The following is an 18,452-nucleotide window of genomic DNA, read 5'->3' as shown; positions in this document are numbered from 1 at the left end:
GAGAACCATATCTCGCAGTTCAAGAACGTAATTTCTTACTCTCTTTTAACTCTGCATGTATAGGTGCGTGCATACTTCTTTTGCAACTGGTATAGAAACTTAAAACCTGTCAGCAAACATTTAAATTCATAAAAACCCAGTGCTGTTTTCTCTCCTGCCCAAGCATCATGCTTCGCCTACCTGCTGTCCGCAGGACCTTAGCTGGGGTCCCCCAGTCCTCCAAAGCGCATGGTAAGTGTCTCCACTTTACATGGGCATGTACAGTGATAGAATTCATGTATGTGCCACTGACTTACTGAAGGGCGTGTATGGTCACTTTGCAACTCTGGAATTCTGTGTCACGCTGTTTCTAGCACTGGACTTGTATCAGTACTGACTGTCTAGTTGTAAGATGAGGAGTGTGGGATCTGACAGTTTGCATCTAGCAGTAGCTAAAATTTTTTGTTTCCTTTTTCCATGTCTTTCAAGGGCGTACAACTGCAACAGCAGCCAGCAACCAAATAGAGGTGTTTGTGGATGGCCATCCTGTGTTGGTGAACCCAGGAACCACAGTACTTCAGGTATGGGGAGTGGCATGCTGAATTTTTCTTGGATTCCCCATCTCACTTCTTGGGAGCATATTCTATTCTATTCTACTCTACTCTATTCTATTCTATTCTACTCTACTCTACTCTACTCTAAAAAAAAAAAACCACAGCCCTTTACAGTGTTTCTTGCAGTTTTCCAGGGTTATTTTCACTGACTTGTGGTGTTAAATCCTTTGGGGAGCTCAATGTTTGAAAAAGAAGTATCTGCCATGATTGCCTGAAAGAAGAGGCATGCAGCATGAGTCCCAACTGCACAAATTTATGCAGTGCAATAACTTTGATAAATTCTTGTTGAAATTCAAGCTCTGAACTCTGTGTGATTCTACAATACATGTTACTAATTTATTTAGGCGTAGAATGTCCCCAGCAGGAGTCTAGTGTAAAATTTTCCTAAATGCTGGTGTTTTTTTTTAGTTTTAGGTACATGTGGTAATTTTTTTTGGTAGGAATCATCAGAAAAATGATATCCTGGTTTTTTATTGAATTCAGTGGTATTTCTCCTGGCAGCCATAGCTAGCACTATAGCAGGGATCCCATAAGGTGTGGGGATTTTATACAGGAAATGCCATCTTTTATCTGTTCCCTGGAAATCTGTTATCTCTGTCCTCCTGTTGCCTATTCAGACATGTTATGGAAGAATATTTCTTTGAGTTTAGGATTCTACTGCGTTTGAAAATTTACTATGCTCCAGTACCTTTATAGAGAGTATCTGTGTTGTTGAATTGTCAGAAATCGTTATGCCCATTTGTTTTTTCCTTTATATTTTTCAAATTTTCCTTTTATGCACTTTTCTTGAAATAGTGCATGCATTCTTTGAAAAGTTTTTTGTATTGCCAGTGTCCTATCATGGAGAATTCTATTCTTGGAGGAAAGAACAAAAGAGAGGTCAATTCTCTTTTCCTCAATCAGCTACAAATTTTGGAAAAATATGTTTGTAACAGATAACTGGACTATGTATGTGCTTGATCACAATTTTTTATTAAGGGTTACTTCTTCAGATGAGAAGTTAAATGCACTATATTCCCAAGCACTAACACTGTTATTCTTTGAAAAACTGAGTAACATTTTATAGAATGAAACCGAAAAGTCTAACTAAAATTTAGTTTTCCTTTGTTTCTTGTTCTTCATAGGCCTGTGAAAAGGCTGGAATTCAGATACCTCGTTTTTGTTACCATGATCGACTCTCTGTTGCTGGAAACTGTAGGATGTGTCTTGTGGAAATAGAGAAAGCTCCAAAGGTATTGTGTGTGTTTATTAGGAAATGTAGGTTTCTGCTGTGCTTAGGGCCTAGTTTAAATCTTGTAAATAATTGTTTGTACAATCATTAGCACACAAATTGTCATTCAGCTGCTTGAGGCAGGTTTTTTCCCTTCTCACCACTGGACTGCAGAGACTCCCTGTGGATCAAAGTCAGGTCTCAGGGTTTTATGGATTATCTTGCTCTTGGACATGAGCACTTGATAGTTCTGCTTTTTCATTTAGATAAGATTTGTATGTTCTGTAATTCAAGCTTCAGCGCACACTTTCAGCTGATATTGCACAATTAGTAAATGTCAGATACTGTATGAATTCAGCTGCGGGATTAGTGTCTGCAGGTTTGCTCTAGCTAAGCAGACTGCAGTTACTTACTAGGTTGTATTTTAATGCATTACCATTGATATCTGTTGTAAAATAGTAGTTGACTTCAGGATTGAACGCTGTCTTCAGCAATGTTAAGAAATCTTTGCAGATAGTTGAGGTATTCTTTTGGAGCTCAGTTTTGGGTTACATGTTTATATTCACACGTAAGACTCTAGCTCACCTCAACTTGAATTCCATAGTTTGAGCTTTGCGTCTCTGGAAATGTTGGATTATCACTAAAGAGGGGAGTCATGATGGTCTGTCTCATGATTGATTCAAAAGTAGGAGGGATTTGTTTTCTGAGCAGTAAGTTTTGTGATCTTATATTAATCTTGTGAAGAATTTTACTCCAGGACCCTCTGTATAGGCTTTGTCCAAATTAATGTCTGAACCTCATCCTCAGCATACTCTGAACTTCAGTTCAAGAAGTTTTCCAGATCTCTGCTGAATCGCTTGGATTTGCCTTATATCTGTTATAACTTTCTTCTTGCTATAACTGCTTGAACTGGAACCTGAAAGTATGAAATTCTCAAATTTAAAAATAAATAAATCATACTCATTTAAACGTTTTCTTATAGAGCAGGTTATTCTAGTGATTTTATTGGTTAGATTTTCTTTTTTTTTCCTTGCAGATGCCTTTTTATTTCTACAACATGTTAAATTACTAACAGATGCCTGTGTAAGAATTTTGGGGAAGAGGGAGGTTGGGGTATGTGCCCATGTTGAGAAGAAATATGTTGTGTTTATGCTTGCTTTTTGTGATGACTGCAGCCAGTTGCTGCTTGTGCCATGCCAGTTATGAAGGGCTGGAACATACTGACAAACTCAGAGAAGTCCAGGAAAGCGAGGTACCTTTCTTTTAGCCTCCTATTACTGATTAATTTTGCCACTATTAAATGATGTAAAGGTGACATTAACTTTAATTCCTGAACCCAACAGAGAGGGTGTAATGGAGTTCCTGCTGGCAAATCACCCCTTGGACTGTCCTATCTGTGATCAGGGTGGAGAATGTGACCTGCAGGTACAACATGCAACTACATTGTGTACATTTATGTATAAAAACCCTCTGAAATTGTTCTTTCCAGCAGTTTGGATGTGTCTGTTTTCTGTTGTCTGTTCTAGGATCAGTCGATGATGTTTGGCAGTGATAGGAGTAGATTTAGAGAGGGAAAACGTGCTGTGGAGGACAAGAACATTGGCCCATTAGTCAAAACAATCATGACTCGGTGTATACAGTGCACTCGATGTATCAGGTAATGTCCTCTGTTTTTCGCTGGAAAGAGTACACTGTGGGGGGGCAGTCATTTTTTTCAAATTTCTTTTTTTGACTTTACGTAAGAATTTTATTTCTGATAGGGACTGATACCGGGTTTCCCAGAGCTACCAGACAGCTGTCATGCAGGAAATTGAAAGAGATGGCCAAAACATAAAAGTGAAATTGGAATTCTACAGAGTAGAACTGCTCCCATGGTGTTAGAATGGATTTTAAAACATTGACTTTCTCAGCCACAGTTGCAAGATTTAGTTATTCTTGACAGCCTCTGGTAGCTATATTTATGCTGTCCTGTAGTCCTGAGATTCAATACCAGCTAACTTGAGCCACATGGAAAAGAATACAATGTACCCACCTAGGTCTAGAAAAGAACTTTCTATTTAGGACTAATCTTCAGCTCAGACTGTCAGATTCAATGAACACCAAAATGCTCTGTTTTTTGATTTAACTCCACATAGTTTTTTAGCCCCATCTGGATGAAATTGTGCATCTGCATAGTCCCGCATGTGATGGCACTGACTAATGCATCTAAACAACTGTTTCCTTCTTTCAGGTGTAGGAACTAAGGCTAATTCAAAAAATGAGAGAAAGGTTGAAAAATGTGCTATGTTGCTGTTGTCCGTTTCAGATTCGTTTTTCCATTCTTTTCGCACTGACCAGGTTTGCTAGCGAGGTTGCGGGGGTAGATGACTTGGGAACAACCGGAAGAGGAAATGATATGCAAGTTGGCACTTATGTTGAAAAAATGTTCATGTCTGAGTTATCAGGAAATATTATTGACATCTGCCCAGTTGGTGCGCTTACCTCCAAGCCGTATGCCTTTACTGCACGCCCATGGGAGACAAGGTGTGTAGCTTAACTCACGCTGAAGAGGCAGCTGTCTCTGTTGCTGCCACACACTTTATCTTAGAATATATCCATCTATGATACCAAGGGTTTTATCTGATTTTTATTGTCTGCATTTTTGTTGTATAGTTTTCCATAGACTGAATCGAACACAAATTCTGTTACTCATGGGTCATTTAAGAAAAGGAAGAATGTTACAAATTGTAGACTATTCTTCCCTTATTTTTATGCTAAAATGTTTTGGACTTGCAGGTTGTGCTGATTGCTCAGTAAAAAAATGTGTATAAAGGACAAATAAAATTCATTAACTTAGTAATTGTTGAGGATATTATTTTAAATATATTGTGAATCTAAGCTCTTATGTATATCTAAAGCTAAACCTACAGCACTGTATTTTTTAACTGTTCTTTTTTTGTTGTGCAGTCTGTTGCTGCCTGTATATAGAAAACCGCAAATGGTTTATTTGTTCTACACAGGAAGGTAGAGTCCATCGATGTTCTTGATGCACTTGGAAGCAACATTGTAGTGAGCACGAGAACTGGGGAAGTGATGAGAATTTTGCCAAGGCTGCACGAAGACATCAATGAGGAATGGATATCTGACAAAACGAGGTGTGTGGGAGGTGCCCGTGCCCATATCTGTGTTTATGCAAGCATTAAAGGAACGCTTTGCAGAAATGTGGACAGTAGCACTGACTTCCAGATTCCACTGTTAATATTGGAAAGCTGTGGTGAAGAATAATTGGTGAAACATATAATTGAAGTTACTGAGTTTTCTTACGATGGTATTTTTGTAGCTTTTTTTTCCCCTGTAACTTTTTTTATTTGTATCACAGATTTTTTTTGCTTGTTTTTGAGAAGGAAAAGAAAACTTTCAGGAGAAGTACTGTGTATCTCCTAATCATTTCAAGCTATTAGAAAATACAGTCATAGAAAATAGTTAGTCTACAAAATTGTCTTTCCTCTTTAATAATAATAGTGGTGTTCACTTAGGTTTGCTTATGATGGTCTGAAGCGTCAGAGACTTACGCAGCCAATGGTCAAAAATGAGAAAGGACTATTTGTTTATGCCTCATGGGAGGACGTATTAACTCGTGTTGCTGGTGTGGTAAGAACAATTTTCAGTATACATAGTGTAAAATTAATTTCTAAAACTGGACATATTACAGTGATTAATATGAAAACGGTTTTGTGGAAAAGGGCTTTTTAAGGTTAGAGGGGGAGCATTTGGTTTCTAATCCATTTCCACTTAAATTTCTTTTTTTGAATATTACTTCCTGTTTCATGGATTAGACCACCTGAAGAACTTTGTCTTACCATGATTTCATTTGGAGCATTGGGAGTGAAATTACTTTATTTAAATAGGAAACTAACCTGTTCCTTCAGAAACCTAGGAGGAAGCCACTTTCCTGAATTGCTCTAATCTATCTGAAGACTTCTTTAAACTTTTTTAAACTGTGCTATCACCACTTTTCCCATCAAAGTCGTTAATTCTTATTACTTATATCTGAATTGTGCTTGCCTCTGCTTTCTCTGTGAGGTGATTGATTATGCTGCTCAAATGAAGTGCTGCGTGACTGCTCTGGATTTTGATTAAAGTATTTACCTGGGATGAAGTAGAATTAAATAGCTAATTAAACTCTCCTCAAGGATGTTTTTGCGCGTGGTACAATAGCAGGGTTTGTTATGAAAGGTAATGCTTCTTGGATGATACCTTGGAGTTGAGTTTACTGCCTGCGCTTGCATTACAGAAATTTGTTATTCCATCCACATTGCAGCTTCGTTAAAGTAAAAGCATTCAGCAGTCTTCCCCTCCTCACCTTGTCAAATGAGAATTATCCCTGTCCGAGCAGTAACTCGAGTGGGAGAGACCTGCACAGAATAGAGAGTGCTGTTCTTCGCTGATCGTGGGCTCTGAAGGAGTTGGAGTTGCTGCCTTATAGAAGTCAGACGCTGTGGATTAGTTTGTGACGCTCCAGGCCAGCGGTTGCACAGCTGCCTTTGGCACATCCTCACCTAACACGTTTATCTGGGCCCAAGGGCAATTTGTTTCCATGATTCTTTTGCTTATGTTTATACTTTCTCTCTCTCCAGCTACAGGCTGTCAAAGGTAATGAAGTAGCAGCAATTGTAGGCGGACTGGTGGATGCAGAAGCGCTAATAGCTCTGAAAGACTTACTGAATAGAGTAAATTGTGACACACTCTGCACTGAAGAGGTCTTCCCTACTGCCGGAGCTGGGTAAGAGTTCTGGAAAAGTTTGTCTGTAACTAGTATGTTCATAAACTTTCCAGCCTGCACATCATCTTGTGGTAAGATTCTGAAATAAACAAGGATAGCAAATGCTGCTGCTGCATTAGCAGGTTTTGTTTGAATCTACAATAGTCATTTATAGAGAGCATTTATGGACTGTGAGTCGATACATAGTCTCTCCTACAGCAAGGGTCATATGCTACTGTGTGTTAAGGGAGCTGTGGTTTAACCACAGGCTACTGAAAACCAGTTACATGCTGTTCTAAGTTGGATAATTTAGTCTGTTTCTATTTGTGTTGTGAAAACTGTAGCACAAGTATGATTCTGTAAACTACCTAATAGCAGATAAAGTTTGTGAAGCCTGACAGTAACTAAATGTAGGAAATACTCTCACTGTAATTCTTTTAATATCTTGTTGTCTCTGATATACAGAAAAGAGAGAAACTTTTACTTTGTATTTGTGTTGTAATTCAGACTGAGAAATCTTTTCTTTCTCTTCCTGAGATTAAAAAATATTTTGAGCGTCTAGAATCTTTACCATATCTTAATTTCTTCCCTTTTAGTGAATTTTCATCTTCTTCCTTTCATACGTCTTTTCATTATAGCACAGATTTACGCTCTAACTACCTGCTTAATACCAAGATTGCTGGAGTGGAGGAGGCAGATGTCCTGCTTCTAGTTGGCACCAATCCACGCTTTGAGGCACCGCTTTTTAATGCCAGAATTCGAAAGAGGTTTGTATCTCTTGGTGATGAATAAGCATGCAAATTTATCTGGGTTTGATACAATGCTCAGGTGGAGCTGCAGGCAGTAAGTTCATCTAGATGGACTCAGTGGATTTAGTTTGCCTTTTACTAAAGAGAATGGTGATGTCTGTATAGAAAAAGGGGGTGTCTCTTCCTGTAGTGTATAGCCATGGCTTTGTTAATTCTCATTTTGACGCTTTATATACGTTCATATACTCAGACATTTATTCCTTTGTTACATTACACAGACACCTCAGATTTTCTGTTTTACAGAAGTTAAAGCATATTTCTTCAAGAATATTTTCAGCATGTTTGCTGCTTTTTTTTATCGTTGTTGTAACAAACCTGACTTGCTGATTGGAGAAGTAGTCATTCAAGTTTAACATTTTCTTTGGCAAGTAATGTGGCTTTCCCAAACTTTGAACTTATGCCAGCAGGAGAGAAATGAAGTTCATAAAAGCCTTGTCCTTCCTAATGCTGGAATCTTCAAAATATATAATTTTAAACAATAGTGGCCTTAAAATTTTGAGAAGAATAAATGCAATGAAATTTATGAACAATTTATGTATTTTTATAAGTCTGTGCTATGAGAACCTGCAGAAAAGCAAAAAATTTTAACTAATTTTTTCTGTGTTTAACTAAGTGGCTTTCTAAAGCCACGAGAACAGTCAAATTAAGAATTCTTTCCTCCTACAAATGACTTTAACTTCAATTCTGAAGTTAGCTCAGTGGTTTGAGCGCGGTGCTGACAACAATGACAACACCGAGGTTGTGGGTTCGATTCCTGCTCGGTCCCCATGTGTTGCCTGGTCTAGTTGAGAGGTGGTTTCCCTGCCCAAAACAGGGAGGTTGGACTAGATGATCTCTAAGGTCCCTTCCAGCCTAGGCCATTCTATGATTCTATGAAACTAAGAGTTAAGCTAAATAAACTTTATAGTAGGTGTGGGGGTATTTTGGTTTAGTCTTGTTTATCCTAACACCGGAAAAGATGGTTTCAAAGTTGTAGCACTTCATTCAGTGCAACCTTTTTTTACACTGAGTTAGCAAAAGTTTGAGGGGAGGAGGGAATTGAATTATCAAGTTGTCATGTAAGGTGTGTTGCTGCACTGGTCCCAGAACATACGTAGAGAAGCAGTCCTAAAAATCCTTAAGTTTGCTTAATGGTCAGAGTAACACTAAACCACATCACCAAAAAGATGAATACCATTTAAATTCTGTTGAAAGAACTTGCATCCTATTTCAAGTTATTGGTAAAACTTGTAACTAGTGGCTTTGGTTGAGTAAAAGTCTGTATATTGTCTGATTTTTATAAAATGTTTGCTGTGTTTTCAGTTGGCTTCACAATGACTTGCACGTGGCCCTTGTTGGCTCTCCTGTGAATTTGACCTACACGTATGACCATCTAGGAGAGTCCCCACAGATACTCCAGGACATTGCTTCCGGCACACATGCATTCTCAAAGGTACAGACAACTTAAGAAGGTGACTGTTAAATTTCAGATGTACAGAATGATAATCTCAATTCCCCACAGAGAGAGATTTGAAGTATCACATTGAATATGGTGTTACTTGCTTTTAATCAAATGCAGCGATGAGGTAATGCACCAAGTATGTGTGAACTCCAGTGGCTTCAGGCATGTAAAACTTTGCAGTGCAGGAAACTCCTGGAATCTTTCTTGATATAAAACAGGCTGTCTCAGCTGCTGCTGTTTCCACTTAAATGTCTGATTGTCAAGAGTATACTTCTGTATTGATAGGGTAGTGTACTGCTTACAGCAGTTTCTCTTGGCTTTATCTCTAAATGAAACAATGACTATTCGAGAAACATAGATTTGCATAGAATCCTAGAATGTGTTGGAAGGGACCTTTAAAGATCATCTAGTCCAAAGAAGACTTAGAAGACCTGGGTAGAAATTAGGGGATTTATTATGTTATCTGTACCAAGAATTGTCTTCAGAGCTGTGGAATTTATTTCTTGATTCTTTGCTTCACAGGTCCTTGACCAGGCCAAAAAGCCAATGGTGGTGGTAGGTAGCGCAGCACTGCAGCGCAGTGATGGGGCCGCTATCCATGCAGCCGTTTCCACCATTGCACAGAATGCCAGGACTAAGAGCGGTGTTGGTTCTGAGTGGAAAGTCATGAACATCCTCCACAGGTTTGCCCTAAAACTTTTTTGGGAGCCACTTTCATTCATGCCAGGCCTACACAAGTTCCCACAATATATGTGTGCAGATTTCTTTGCATGCACACAAGTGGCTTATCTATTAGAACTTAGAGGGAATATAAAAAATAGAAGTAGAAGCTAGCAGAAACTTTTTAATAAAAATCAGTTCCTTGACCTGGCAAACTTTTCAGGCTCTCCATGAGATTTTATTAATCTGTTACCTTTAAATGTAGAAGTTGAAGTTTAAATTAGAGGTATAGAATACAAGAGAGCTTAATAACATGCCACTGTGTTTCACAGAATGCACAGCTGAATGATAGATTTTATCTAGAGCTAGAAAAACAAAATAGAAAGATTATTTAAATAAGATTGTTTCTTATAATATTCCTTTTACTGTGTGCAGTTTCTTAACTGAATAGTTAATAGAAAAACTTCCGAACTTTTATCTTAAGGCATTTGATCTTAATTATTCAGTTTATTGGGATATTGTTCCTTTTAACAGGCAAACTTCTCTTGGGACAGTCTTTCCGTACGCTCTAAAACTTCATCTGTCAAAATTAAAACCTCTGTAAAGGCAAAACTATTTCAGCAAATGTAGTGGCGCTTGGATTCAGACACTTAACAAAGTCCTGCCAAAAGCAGCTTCATTGATGTAAAACTAGTATAGCAAGAGCAGGGTTTGGCCCTCTGAATGAAACTTGAGTATAAAATCCTGCTGTTGAAACTGAAACATTTAATACTTAAACACCGATGAGTTAAAAAACACTCACGATACCTTTTATATTTGGTTTGACAGCCTTTCATATTACTGATTTTCATGCTTATTGGGGCACCATCCTTTCTACCTTAAGTGTAAAAATGCAGCTTCACTTCCTAGAACCCATATGTCTGGCTGTGTCAGACAAACATGAGTAACACTGAAAGATCTCTACAGAGACAATGGTTTTTTGTTATTATTAAATATAATTGTAAGTCTGGCACCTGATTATGCAGGATTATGCACGACACTGTTTCTTTGGAAAAGCAAAAGACTGCCAGAAAATAAGAATGATTGTTTCATTCTTTTAAAAGTGTTACTGTGTGTGAATAAATGAATAGTGATGAAATAGTGGTCTGAAGTCGTAGATGCTTCAGAGTAGCTGACGGTCCAGTAGCTGGTCTTTCATCTTCCATATGAGTGCCCTAAATTAAAAGCGCGTTGAGTTGAATTCATAGCCAAAATGTGACCGTTGATGTTCCAGATGGCAAGTGAGCTGCCTGCCACTAGGCCCTGACCTGGAATATCTGCCTTTATTTTGCTATCCCAACTTAAATAGGTGAGATTTCCCCTGAAAACTTCACGTGGCACCAGTTTGTGAAAATGCAAAACCAACCTGATACTCTGTCAGAATTATCAGTCCCTTCAAAATATTTAGTCAAAAAAAAAGGGAAGTCTGTTCTGATGGGAGAGGGAGAATTCTGAAATAACTTAAAGTCATAATGTGTTTATTCCTGCAGGGTTGCAAGCCAGGTAGCTGCTTTGGATCTGGGTTTCAAACCAGGAGTGGAAGCAATTAGGAAAAATCCTCCCAAAGTATTGTATCTCTTGGGAGCAGATTCGGGTTGTATAACGCGTCAGGATTTGCCAAAGAATTGTTTTATCATCTATCAAGGTAATTAGTAGATGTAATATTAAGAAACATTGCTATCTAATAGCTGGAGAGGCATAGTATTACAAACATATCTGGCCCCTTGATAAATTCTAGCCTTTGATTTCTACCAAGAAATGGAACTACCAATATGTAACTGGGATACTGGTTACTTATTTCATAGGTAAAAATGAGAAACTTTTGATGAGTAATAAGGGAATCTAAACCAGTTAGGTCTTCTGGAGCATAGCTTCAAACCTGGTAGACAAAATAGCATTGGTTCCCAGCTGTTCTAGCATTACAAAACATGATCTTACCATCATTCACTAAGCATCCTTGTTCTGGGAGACTCTGAAAGCTGAGTGACTGTAGAGACAATTGTCCTTTACTACTGCGTGTAGTCCATTCATTCTTCCAAAGTATTAGGCAAGTAGAACCTCAGAGCAGTCACCCCAACCAGCTCTATATAACTGGTTAACCAAACTTTAGGAACTTCTTTTTTTTTCTGGCAAGACAGAATGTCTGTGTTTTGTTAGTAAAGCATTTATTTTTATTTTTACTTAATCATGTCTTACATGGTTGCATAATGTTTCCTCTTTTCATGTATCTAGGACATCATGGGGATGTGGGAGCTCCCATGGCTGACGTTATTCTCCCAGGAGCAGCATATACAGAGAAGACGGCCACGTACGTGAACACTGAGGGTAGGGCCCAGCAGACAAGAGTAGCTGTAACGCCTCCAGGGATGGCGAGGGAAGACTGGAAAATTATTAGAGCTGTCTCTGAGGTACTGCCGCCATTACAAATTGCTTTTAATAAAAGTATACTTGAGAGGTTAAGTTCCTTTCATATTGAAAAGTGTTTCCAAAAAAGAGGTACATTTTCATGGAAATCCATGGCTGCGATCTCAACAAGTGATAGTTTATATTGTCTCCTTGGTTAATTCTGAGTTAAATCATATTTTTTCCCTTTTGAGGATGGCACTAGTACCGTAGCTGCTGTATGCTACTGGAAGGCATAATAGATGAAGCTTTGTAAATTCTGTAGGTCTTCATGAAATGCTTTAGAGAAAACTGGTGGGAGGATGCATGGTTTTTTTAGAAAGAAAACAACATGAACTCAAGGGACAGGATCTGGTATCGTTAGATAAGGTCAAATATGTGCTCACTAGTCACAAGATGTATTGATAATTGCACTAACTTTTTCCATTGGTGATAAGCTAGGGAAAGTACAAGTGACACCTGTATGAAAAGAGAAAAGTACTTCTTTTCCTTTTCACCTTTGTAGAGCAAAGAGGACAGACTAATTTTTAACATGGACTATTAACTGTATGCATCAGAAGTCCAACAGAATACTGTGACTTTGCTTCAGCTTGTGTATTATAACTGCCTGTGTTTTCAGGAGTGTAGATTTTTCCTGATTTTACTTTAGGTATGTTAACGGATTTATAGTCTGAACCACTGTGCATTAAATCCCAAAACTGGATGGCATTTCTTTCTGTGACTCTTTTAGTTGGCTGGTATGACCTTGCCTTATGAGAGCCTTGATCAAATTCGGAAGCGTTTAGAGGAAGTATCTCCTAACCTGGTTCGATATGATGATGTGGAAGAGGCTAACTACTTCAACCAGGCAAATGAATTGTCAAAGGTAACCGTACTGGGAGTATCTGGGCACAATTTAGTGCTGTTACATTTGGTGCTTGATGCTTTCTAAAGCAATGGGCCTTCTTCATTTGTAGAAGCGCTTTTTGACTTGCATGGAATGCAGAATTCACTAAAAAAATGCTTTGATAACAAGTTCCTACCATAAAACTGACTTTTTTTTCCCCCCTGCCACAGTTAGTGAAGCAACAGCTTCTTGCTGAGCCTCTTGTTCCACCTCAGCTCACAATAAAAGACTTTTATATGACAGGTATGTATAGTATGGCCTTTCCATTCTGAAATCGGCAATACATACTACTTAGCTTTGCAGTAAAATTCTTAAAAGGCATTTAAAGCTTTTCACTAAGATATGTAGGATTTGAGTCTTTTGAAGAAACAAAATTTTACTGTAAAATGATTTGGAATTTGCGTAAAGCACAGACTACTGGACTATATTTTCAAGTAAGGAATTGTCTTTATCCTCTTTATATGCATTTGTGCACTAAATATCTTTTATGTTGTGTCTGTGTATAATTTGGAAAATGAATGTGTTTGGAATTTATTTTTTTTTCAGATTCAATCAGTAGAGCATCCCAGACAATGGCCAAGTGTGTGAAAGCTGTTGTTGAAGGTGCTCATGCAGTAGAAGAGCCATCCATCTGCTAGAGACTAATCACACTGCTACCACCTCCATCCAAGTATTTGTTGCAGTTAACTGCTGTGACTGGTCCTTTTCTTTTTCAGAATGTGTTTGCTAGGTGGCTGTATTTTTCTTTTCTTTGTTCACATTTTCATCAGTTCAAGCAGTCTCATAATATTATAGGACTGTCACTGTGGCTGAGAGAACATGCAGCACTCAGCTTACTGTACCCAGCGGCAGAGTACGTGATGATTGTACACAAATAAATTATAACACCAAACAATCTGTTGCCTATGTAATTGATAGAGCTCACACTTCTTGCTTGAAAACAACTCAGTAAGCAATTCAGACTCAGCAAGTCTCAATTTGCTGCAAAAACACTACATTGTAGCCTTCTTCGAGAGTATCCAAGTAACTTTATTTTATGCACTAGTGAGATTGTGGACATGCTATTTTTGTAATGTCCTTTCAGAGCAAGTTGTCCTTGAGTCACACACACCTGGTTTATGTCAGTGTCCAGACCTACCACTGCTATAAAAGTTTGTATGTTTCTCCATTTTTTTTCAGTTGAGAGACTACTTATGGAGGAAATAAAAACAGATTGATAATCACGAAAAAGAGAAGCAGTTTTCATACAGCTACCTTAAGTTGAACTGCTCAAAATATGTAGCAAAAAGATAAAAGCCTTTAGCTACACCAGTTCCAGAACAGAAAAGATCTCAGAATAGCTTCCCTGTGTGCTGGTCCTTTTATAGAAAAGTGAGGGAAGGGATTGTGTGTAGTGGTTTGAGGGGATTTATATTGTTTTTTGGTTTGCTGGTTAGTTGGTTTTGTGCTTTTTCTGGTTTTTAAAAGCTTTATAGTGACTTCAGAACAGCTACTCCTATTATGTTGGTTAATGAAGTTTGGAAGAAGGCTTGCTTCCTCTTCAGCAGGCCAGGAGGGTAATAAGCAGCAATCATGCAAATGGAAACTAGTATCAAAAAACCATAGCTTCCAAATTTTGTTTTAAAAAGTGTCGATTTCACATGAGGAAAAGCTATGGTTTTTCAATGTAGAATAATGTTGAGTGCATGAAAGTGCTGCTGTAGAACCTTTGGCTTGATAAAATTCTTTTTTTTTTTTCCCCTTCCACGCTTGAAGTTTTTTAGTAACAAGCAAGTAATTTTTTTTAAATTGTTTTCCTTCTGTCCAGAAAGAGGAAAACTCTTCCTGGTTTTCCTGGTATAGCCCAGTGTCCTTACACTAGCTAAGTCTTAAATGTGGGGCATTGTTTGACTCCGCCTGCCACCTTCCAGTTATCAGCAGGGCCAGTTCCCTTGGTGGTACAAAAAAAAGTCAGATATTCCCTTTATCCAAAGATAGTACTCTGCATGTTAATAAGACACCGCGAAATACCGTAACTTATTTTTAGTGTGGCAGTTCATAGGACTTTAGTGTCTATGTCCATACATGTGACCAAGTACAGCATAAAACCTTCACGTTGTCCTTGTGGAATGTTACTTCTTTAGGAGGAAGAGGGATTTATGGCAGGGATGTGGCCAAAGAAGAATGTGTATGAGAACATATGCCAAAAGCAAGGCAGTTGGCTCTTCTCACAGATGGTAGGTTTATGAGGAAAGGGTGTAGTTGAATCCTATATTCAGTAATTGAATTCTATATTCAGTAAAACATTTGGTTTTCGGGTTCCTGGGATGAAAACCTTACTTTTTTTTATTTCCCCTGAAATTCCGTGTTGTACAAACACAGAGGAATAATTTCAGTTGGTTATTTCTTCACTTAAATTTATAAAGGTTCAAAAGAGATTTTTTTTTCCCCGTAAATATTATGGCATCATTTAACTCTAGGAGCTGTGGCACTCATTACTTTTTTTCTCTGCATCCTTAAGTGTGTGGAGGAGATCCTAATTTCTATTCAAAAAGTTCCCAGCCCTTATTTTGAAGACAAAAAGGATAAGAAGTAGATGTGGTGCTGTATGTCCTGCTTCTGCTCTCTTTCCCACCTAACTAGTCACCAAGTATAGAACTTTGCAGCCAGGCTTGGTAATAGAAACAAGGCTCTCTAGAAACTCAACTGTTGGGAACTAGACAGTAAAGAGAAATCTAAATTAGTGTTCTTATCAGCTGTGTTTATAGTGTAGCCCTACCCTTATCTCTTCTGTTTGCTCTGATGGACTCTTACCCAGCTAGGGATTAAAGGATAGTAAGGGTCTGCAAAGGAAGGGAGGTGACATAGGCTGGGCAAAGCATTGGAACAAAAATTACAGGAATGGGGCTAATCATGCAACTTAGTTCTCTTTATTTAAAAACAAAAAAGTTTACAGCTGGTGCTACCCTTTGCTGGTTCTGAAGATGTAATCTCATAGTAAAGCAGAGTATTATGAGAAGATGGCAAAGAAGAGCTGGGATGATGGGAGATGAACATGCTCAAAGCATTGTTCCTGCCTGTGAAAGGGTTTATCAGCCAGGTGATACGTTGCCTGGAAGGTCAGTGCTGCTGCTGCAGCAAAGCTCGAAATGCAGTGCTGCTGGGTGCATCTATCCAGATTCTGTTGGGGGTGGGCAGGGGGTTTATTATACTTCACTGTAAAGACCAGAACTTGAGAAAATCTTAATTCCCCGAATGCAGCCCTAGTACCACCTGGTGGCCAACTGGCAGAATTTCTCACCGGTTGCATCACCAGTTACGGTCCAGTAACCTTCATCTCACTTCTTCCTGTGCGCTCCTGCCTGCACGGAGAGCGTGACAGCCAACAAGAATGCAGCTGGAAGGGCGATGGATGGGTTTAGTCATCAAAAAGCCTCTTCTCTCAACATAGCACTGTGTAAACATAGCTCTTAGGCAATTAAACCCTGCCTTTATGCAGTCTTTTCAGCAGAAGTTTGTTGGGAGTGGTGAAGAAAAAGTGTACATTAATTCAAGGTAAAACCCGACTAAAAAGTTTTTTTTCTTCAAGCAAGTTTAGGCCAGGTGAACACTAGCAGTCAGATTAGGGAGAAACAAGCTGTATTCAGAATGCTGCAGGCAGATTTAAGCATTTCAGTCTAAAGATGTGATTTTAAAACAAACTAGAAATATTTTTTTTTTTCAAAAAAAACCTGTTCAACAGCCACCTTCCTGGAAGAACCAGCATCCCACGAGTATATCCCTACAGTTCCAGAAGGTGACTGCTTTAAACCCTGGACAATTTTGTGAGCTTCTTCAGTAAAAAGAAACCAAACAAGATGGTATGAAATGGAAGTCAAATGGAACTCAGGTATGGTCTCAGCAAGACGCTGAAACAGCCAAAAAAACTTTGGCCATGCATAAAAATAGTTGTAACAGACTAATTTTTTTAATCTATTTTGAAGAGTAGCTCAAGACAGAAAAGGAAATGTCTGTAACATTTCCCCAGGAAGTAAAAGATTTGGGATCAGTGCCTTTTCTGAGGCTGACAGCTTCTTGCAAGACAGTATCTGCTTGGTTGGAGGAGGTGCTTTGTATTACTGAAGCCAATAGAAAAGCAGCTCAGACTCATAGACTAAAGAAAATGCAGAGAAGCAGCCTGGCATCAGCCTTAATCCAAAGAGAAAAGGTAGTAAAAGCTCATTTCCATCTCTTCCCCACATGCCTGCTCCTCTTAAAATACTCCAAACAAGGGCTAAGCCAAGGCAGTCTCTTAATAATGATTTGTTGTGTTGTCCTTTGAATGTTCAATTAGATTAAATCACCTTCAGTGATGAAGGGCTGAAAGACTGACTCTTTCAAGGCACAGACAGGACATGAACAGAGGAAGCACTAATAAGCAAAGTGATAGAAGAGGATTAATTGTGACTACCATCACAGGGCAAAAATTAGCAATAAATAAGCAGGGAGTTACAGAGAGCATCTGAAAGCTAAGGACTTCACTGACAGCTGAAGTAAGGTTTTTATCAGGAGCACAAGAACATGTTTTATAGGGCAAGTTCTCCCAGAGTTACTTCAGAAGTTGTCCTGCTCAAGAAACAGTTATTAAATTCTTATTTAAAACCCCAACCTATTATCAATTCATTAATATATATTAACAGATTACTTTTACTATTCAGAAAATGTCAAATGGACACCAGTAGCTTTGGGAATGAAACACTGCAATTTACAGATAGTCACTAGGAAAATATTCAGAAATAAACCCTGAATCCTTTGCTGGGGTGGGGGGCGGTTGTACCAGTCACTGTCCTCTCTGCTGTGTTAGGTTTTATCCAAAAGACACTTTCAAGTAACATATTAGCTGATGGAATGATGTCAATGTGTCCCAAAGTACCTGGGTATCCCCAGCTCCCCACAGCTGAGCACAACAGAGGAACAGCACAGAAAGACATAAGCAACATATATAAAATCTTGTGATGCAAACTCTTTAGGAGCGAGTCCATAATCCGCAAAGCTTGCTGTCCTAAATGCTGTTAACACACATTTTCCTCCAGCTATACGCAAACATGCATCCACACTGCCTAATATTGAGAAGCCCACTGAGATTTACAGGCCTCTTTACGTAGTAAGACATAATAGCTGGTAGAGACATCTCCTCACTCTGATGCTAATAATGAATTTTTAATATACTTAACTCATGTAAAAGAAATAATTTTATTTCTTCCCATCACCTTCTGTGCACCTGTGTCTTATGTTTGAAACGGATCAGAGATGAGAACCACGCATCAAAAAGAAGCATACCAAGAACAAAAAGCTTCATGTATAACAAATAACTTCCAAAATCCACTGGGATCTCATGACCCTAGACACTAATTAAGCCTTATGCTTTGATGTTAGCTCAACTACAACTAGTTTTGAAAAATCCTGTCCTGCATGCTTTTCATTTCTGAACTATCCAGCACAGGATATTCCACGCCTTTGTTTGAAGCATCTTATACTGGCTACTCTCAGAAGACAAAGAAATGGCTGATTTGGTCCAGAGCAGAATTTTCATCTTTCCAATTTGCAGTGATGACCAAGACCCACTCCAACCAGAATGATAATAACTGAATTAATAGCAGAAAAAAGGACTGGCAGTAAAGTGTGTGTAACTTAACTACTACACTTACAGTC

At 38.5% G+C, this 18,452-nt stretch overlaps 1 protein-coding gene across 2 annotated transcripts; it reads left to right on the top strand.

Annotated features, from left to right (window-relative positions):
• The first annotated feature begins 167 nt into the window (after positions 1–167).
• On the top strand, positions 168–13,691 carry NDUFS1 (NADH dehydrogenase (ubiquinone) Fe-S protein 1, 75kDa (NADH-coenzyme Q reductase)). 2 transcript variants are annotated; one of them, XM_009871962.1, is made up of 18 exons: positions 168–231; positions 469–560; positions 1,718–1,825; positions 2,979–3,055; positions 3,147–3,228; positions 3,330–3,460; positions 4,141–4,326; positions 4,803–4,937; positions 5,319–5,433; positions 6,420–6,565; positions 7,183–7,311; positions 8,656–8,785; positions 9,317–9,477; positions 10,984–11,138; positions 11,726–11,901; positions 12,627–12,761; positions 12,953–13,025; positions 13,329–13,691. In XM_009871962.1, the coding sequence occupies exons 1-18, from the start codon at positions 168–170 to the stop codon at positions 13,418–13,420; spliced, it is 2,187 nt and encodes a 728-aa protein (XP_009870264.1). In that variant the 3' UTR covers positions 13,421–13,691. The 2 variants fall into 2 exon arrangements, with proteins under 2 accessions (XP_009870264.1, XP_009870265.1); XM_009871963.1 differs by lacking the exon at positions 1,718–1,825 and having other exon boundaries at positions 13,329–13,680.
• Positions 13,692–18,452: the final 4,761 nt, after the last annotated feature.

The sequence above is a fragment of the Apaloderma vittatum genome, unplaced genomic scaffold (assembly GCF_000703405.1).
Source record: "Apaloderma vittatum isolate BGI_N311 unplaced genomic scaffold, ASM70340v1 scaffold42976, whole genome shotgun sequence".
NCBI lineage: Eukaryota > Metazoa > Chordata > Aves > Trogoniformes > Trogonidae > Apaloderma > Apaloderma vittatum.
The sequence above is the reverse complement of the archived record's forward strand: the minus strand, read 5'-3'. Positions and strand labels throughout refer to the sequence as shown.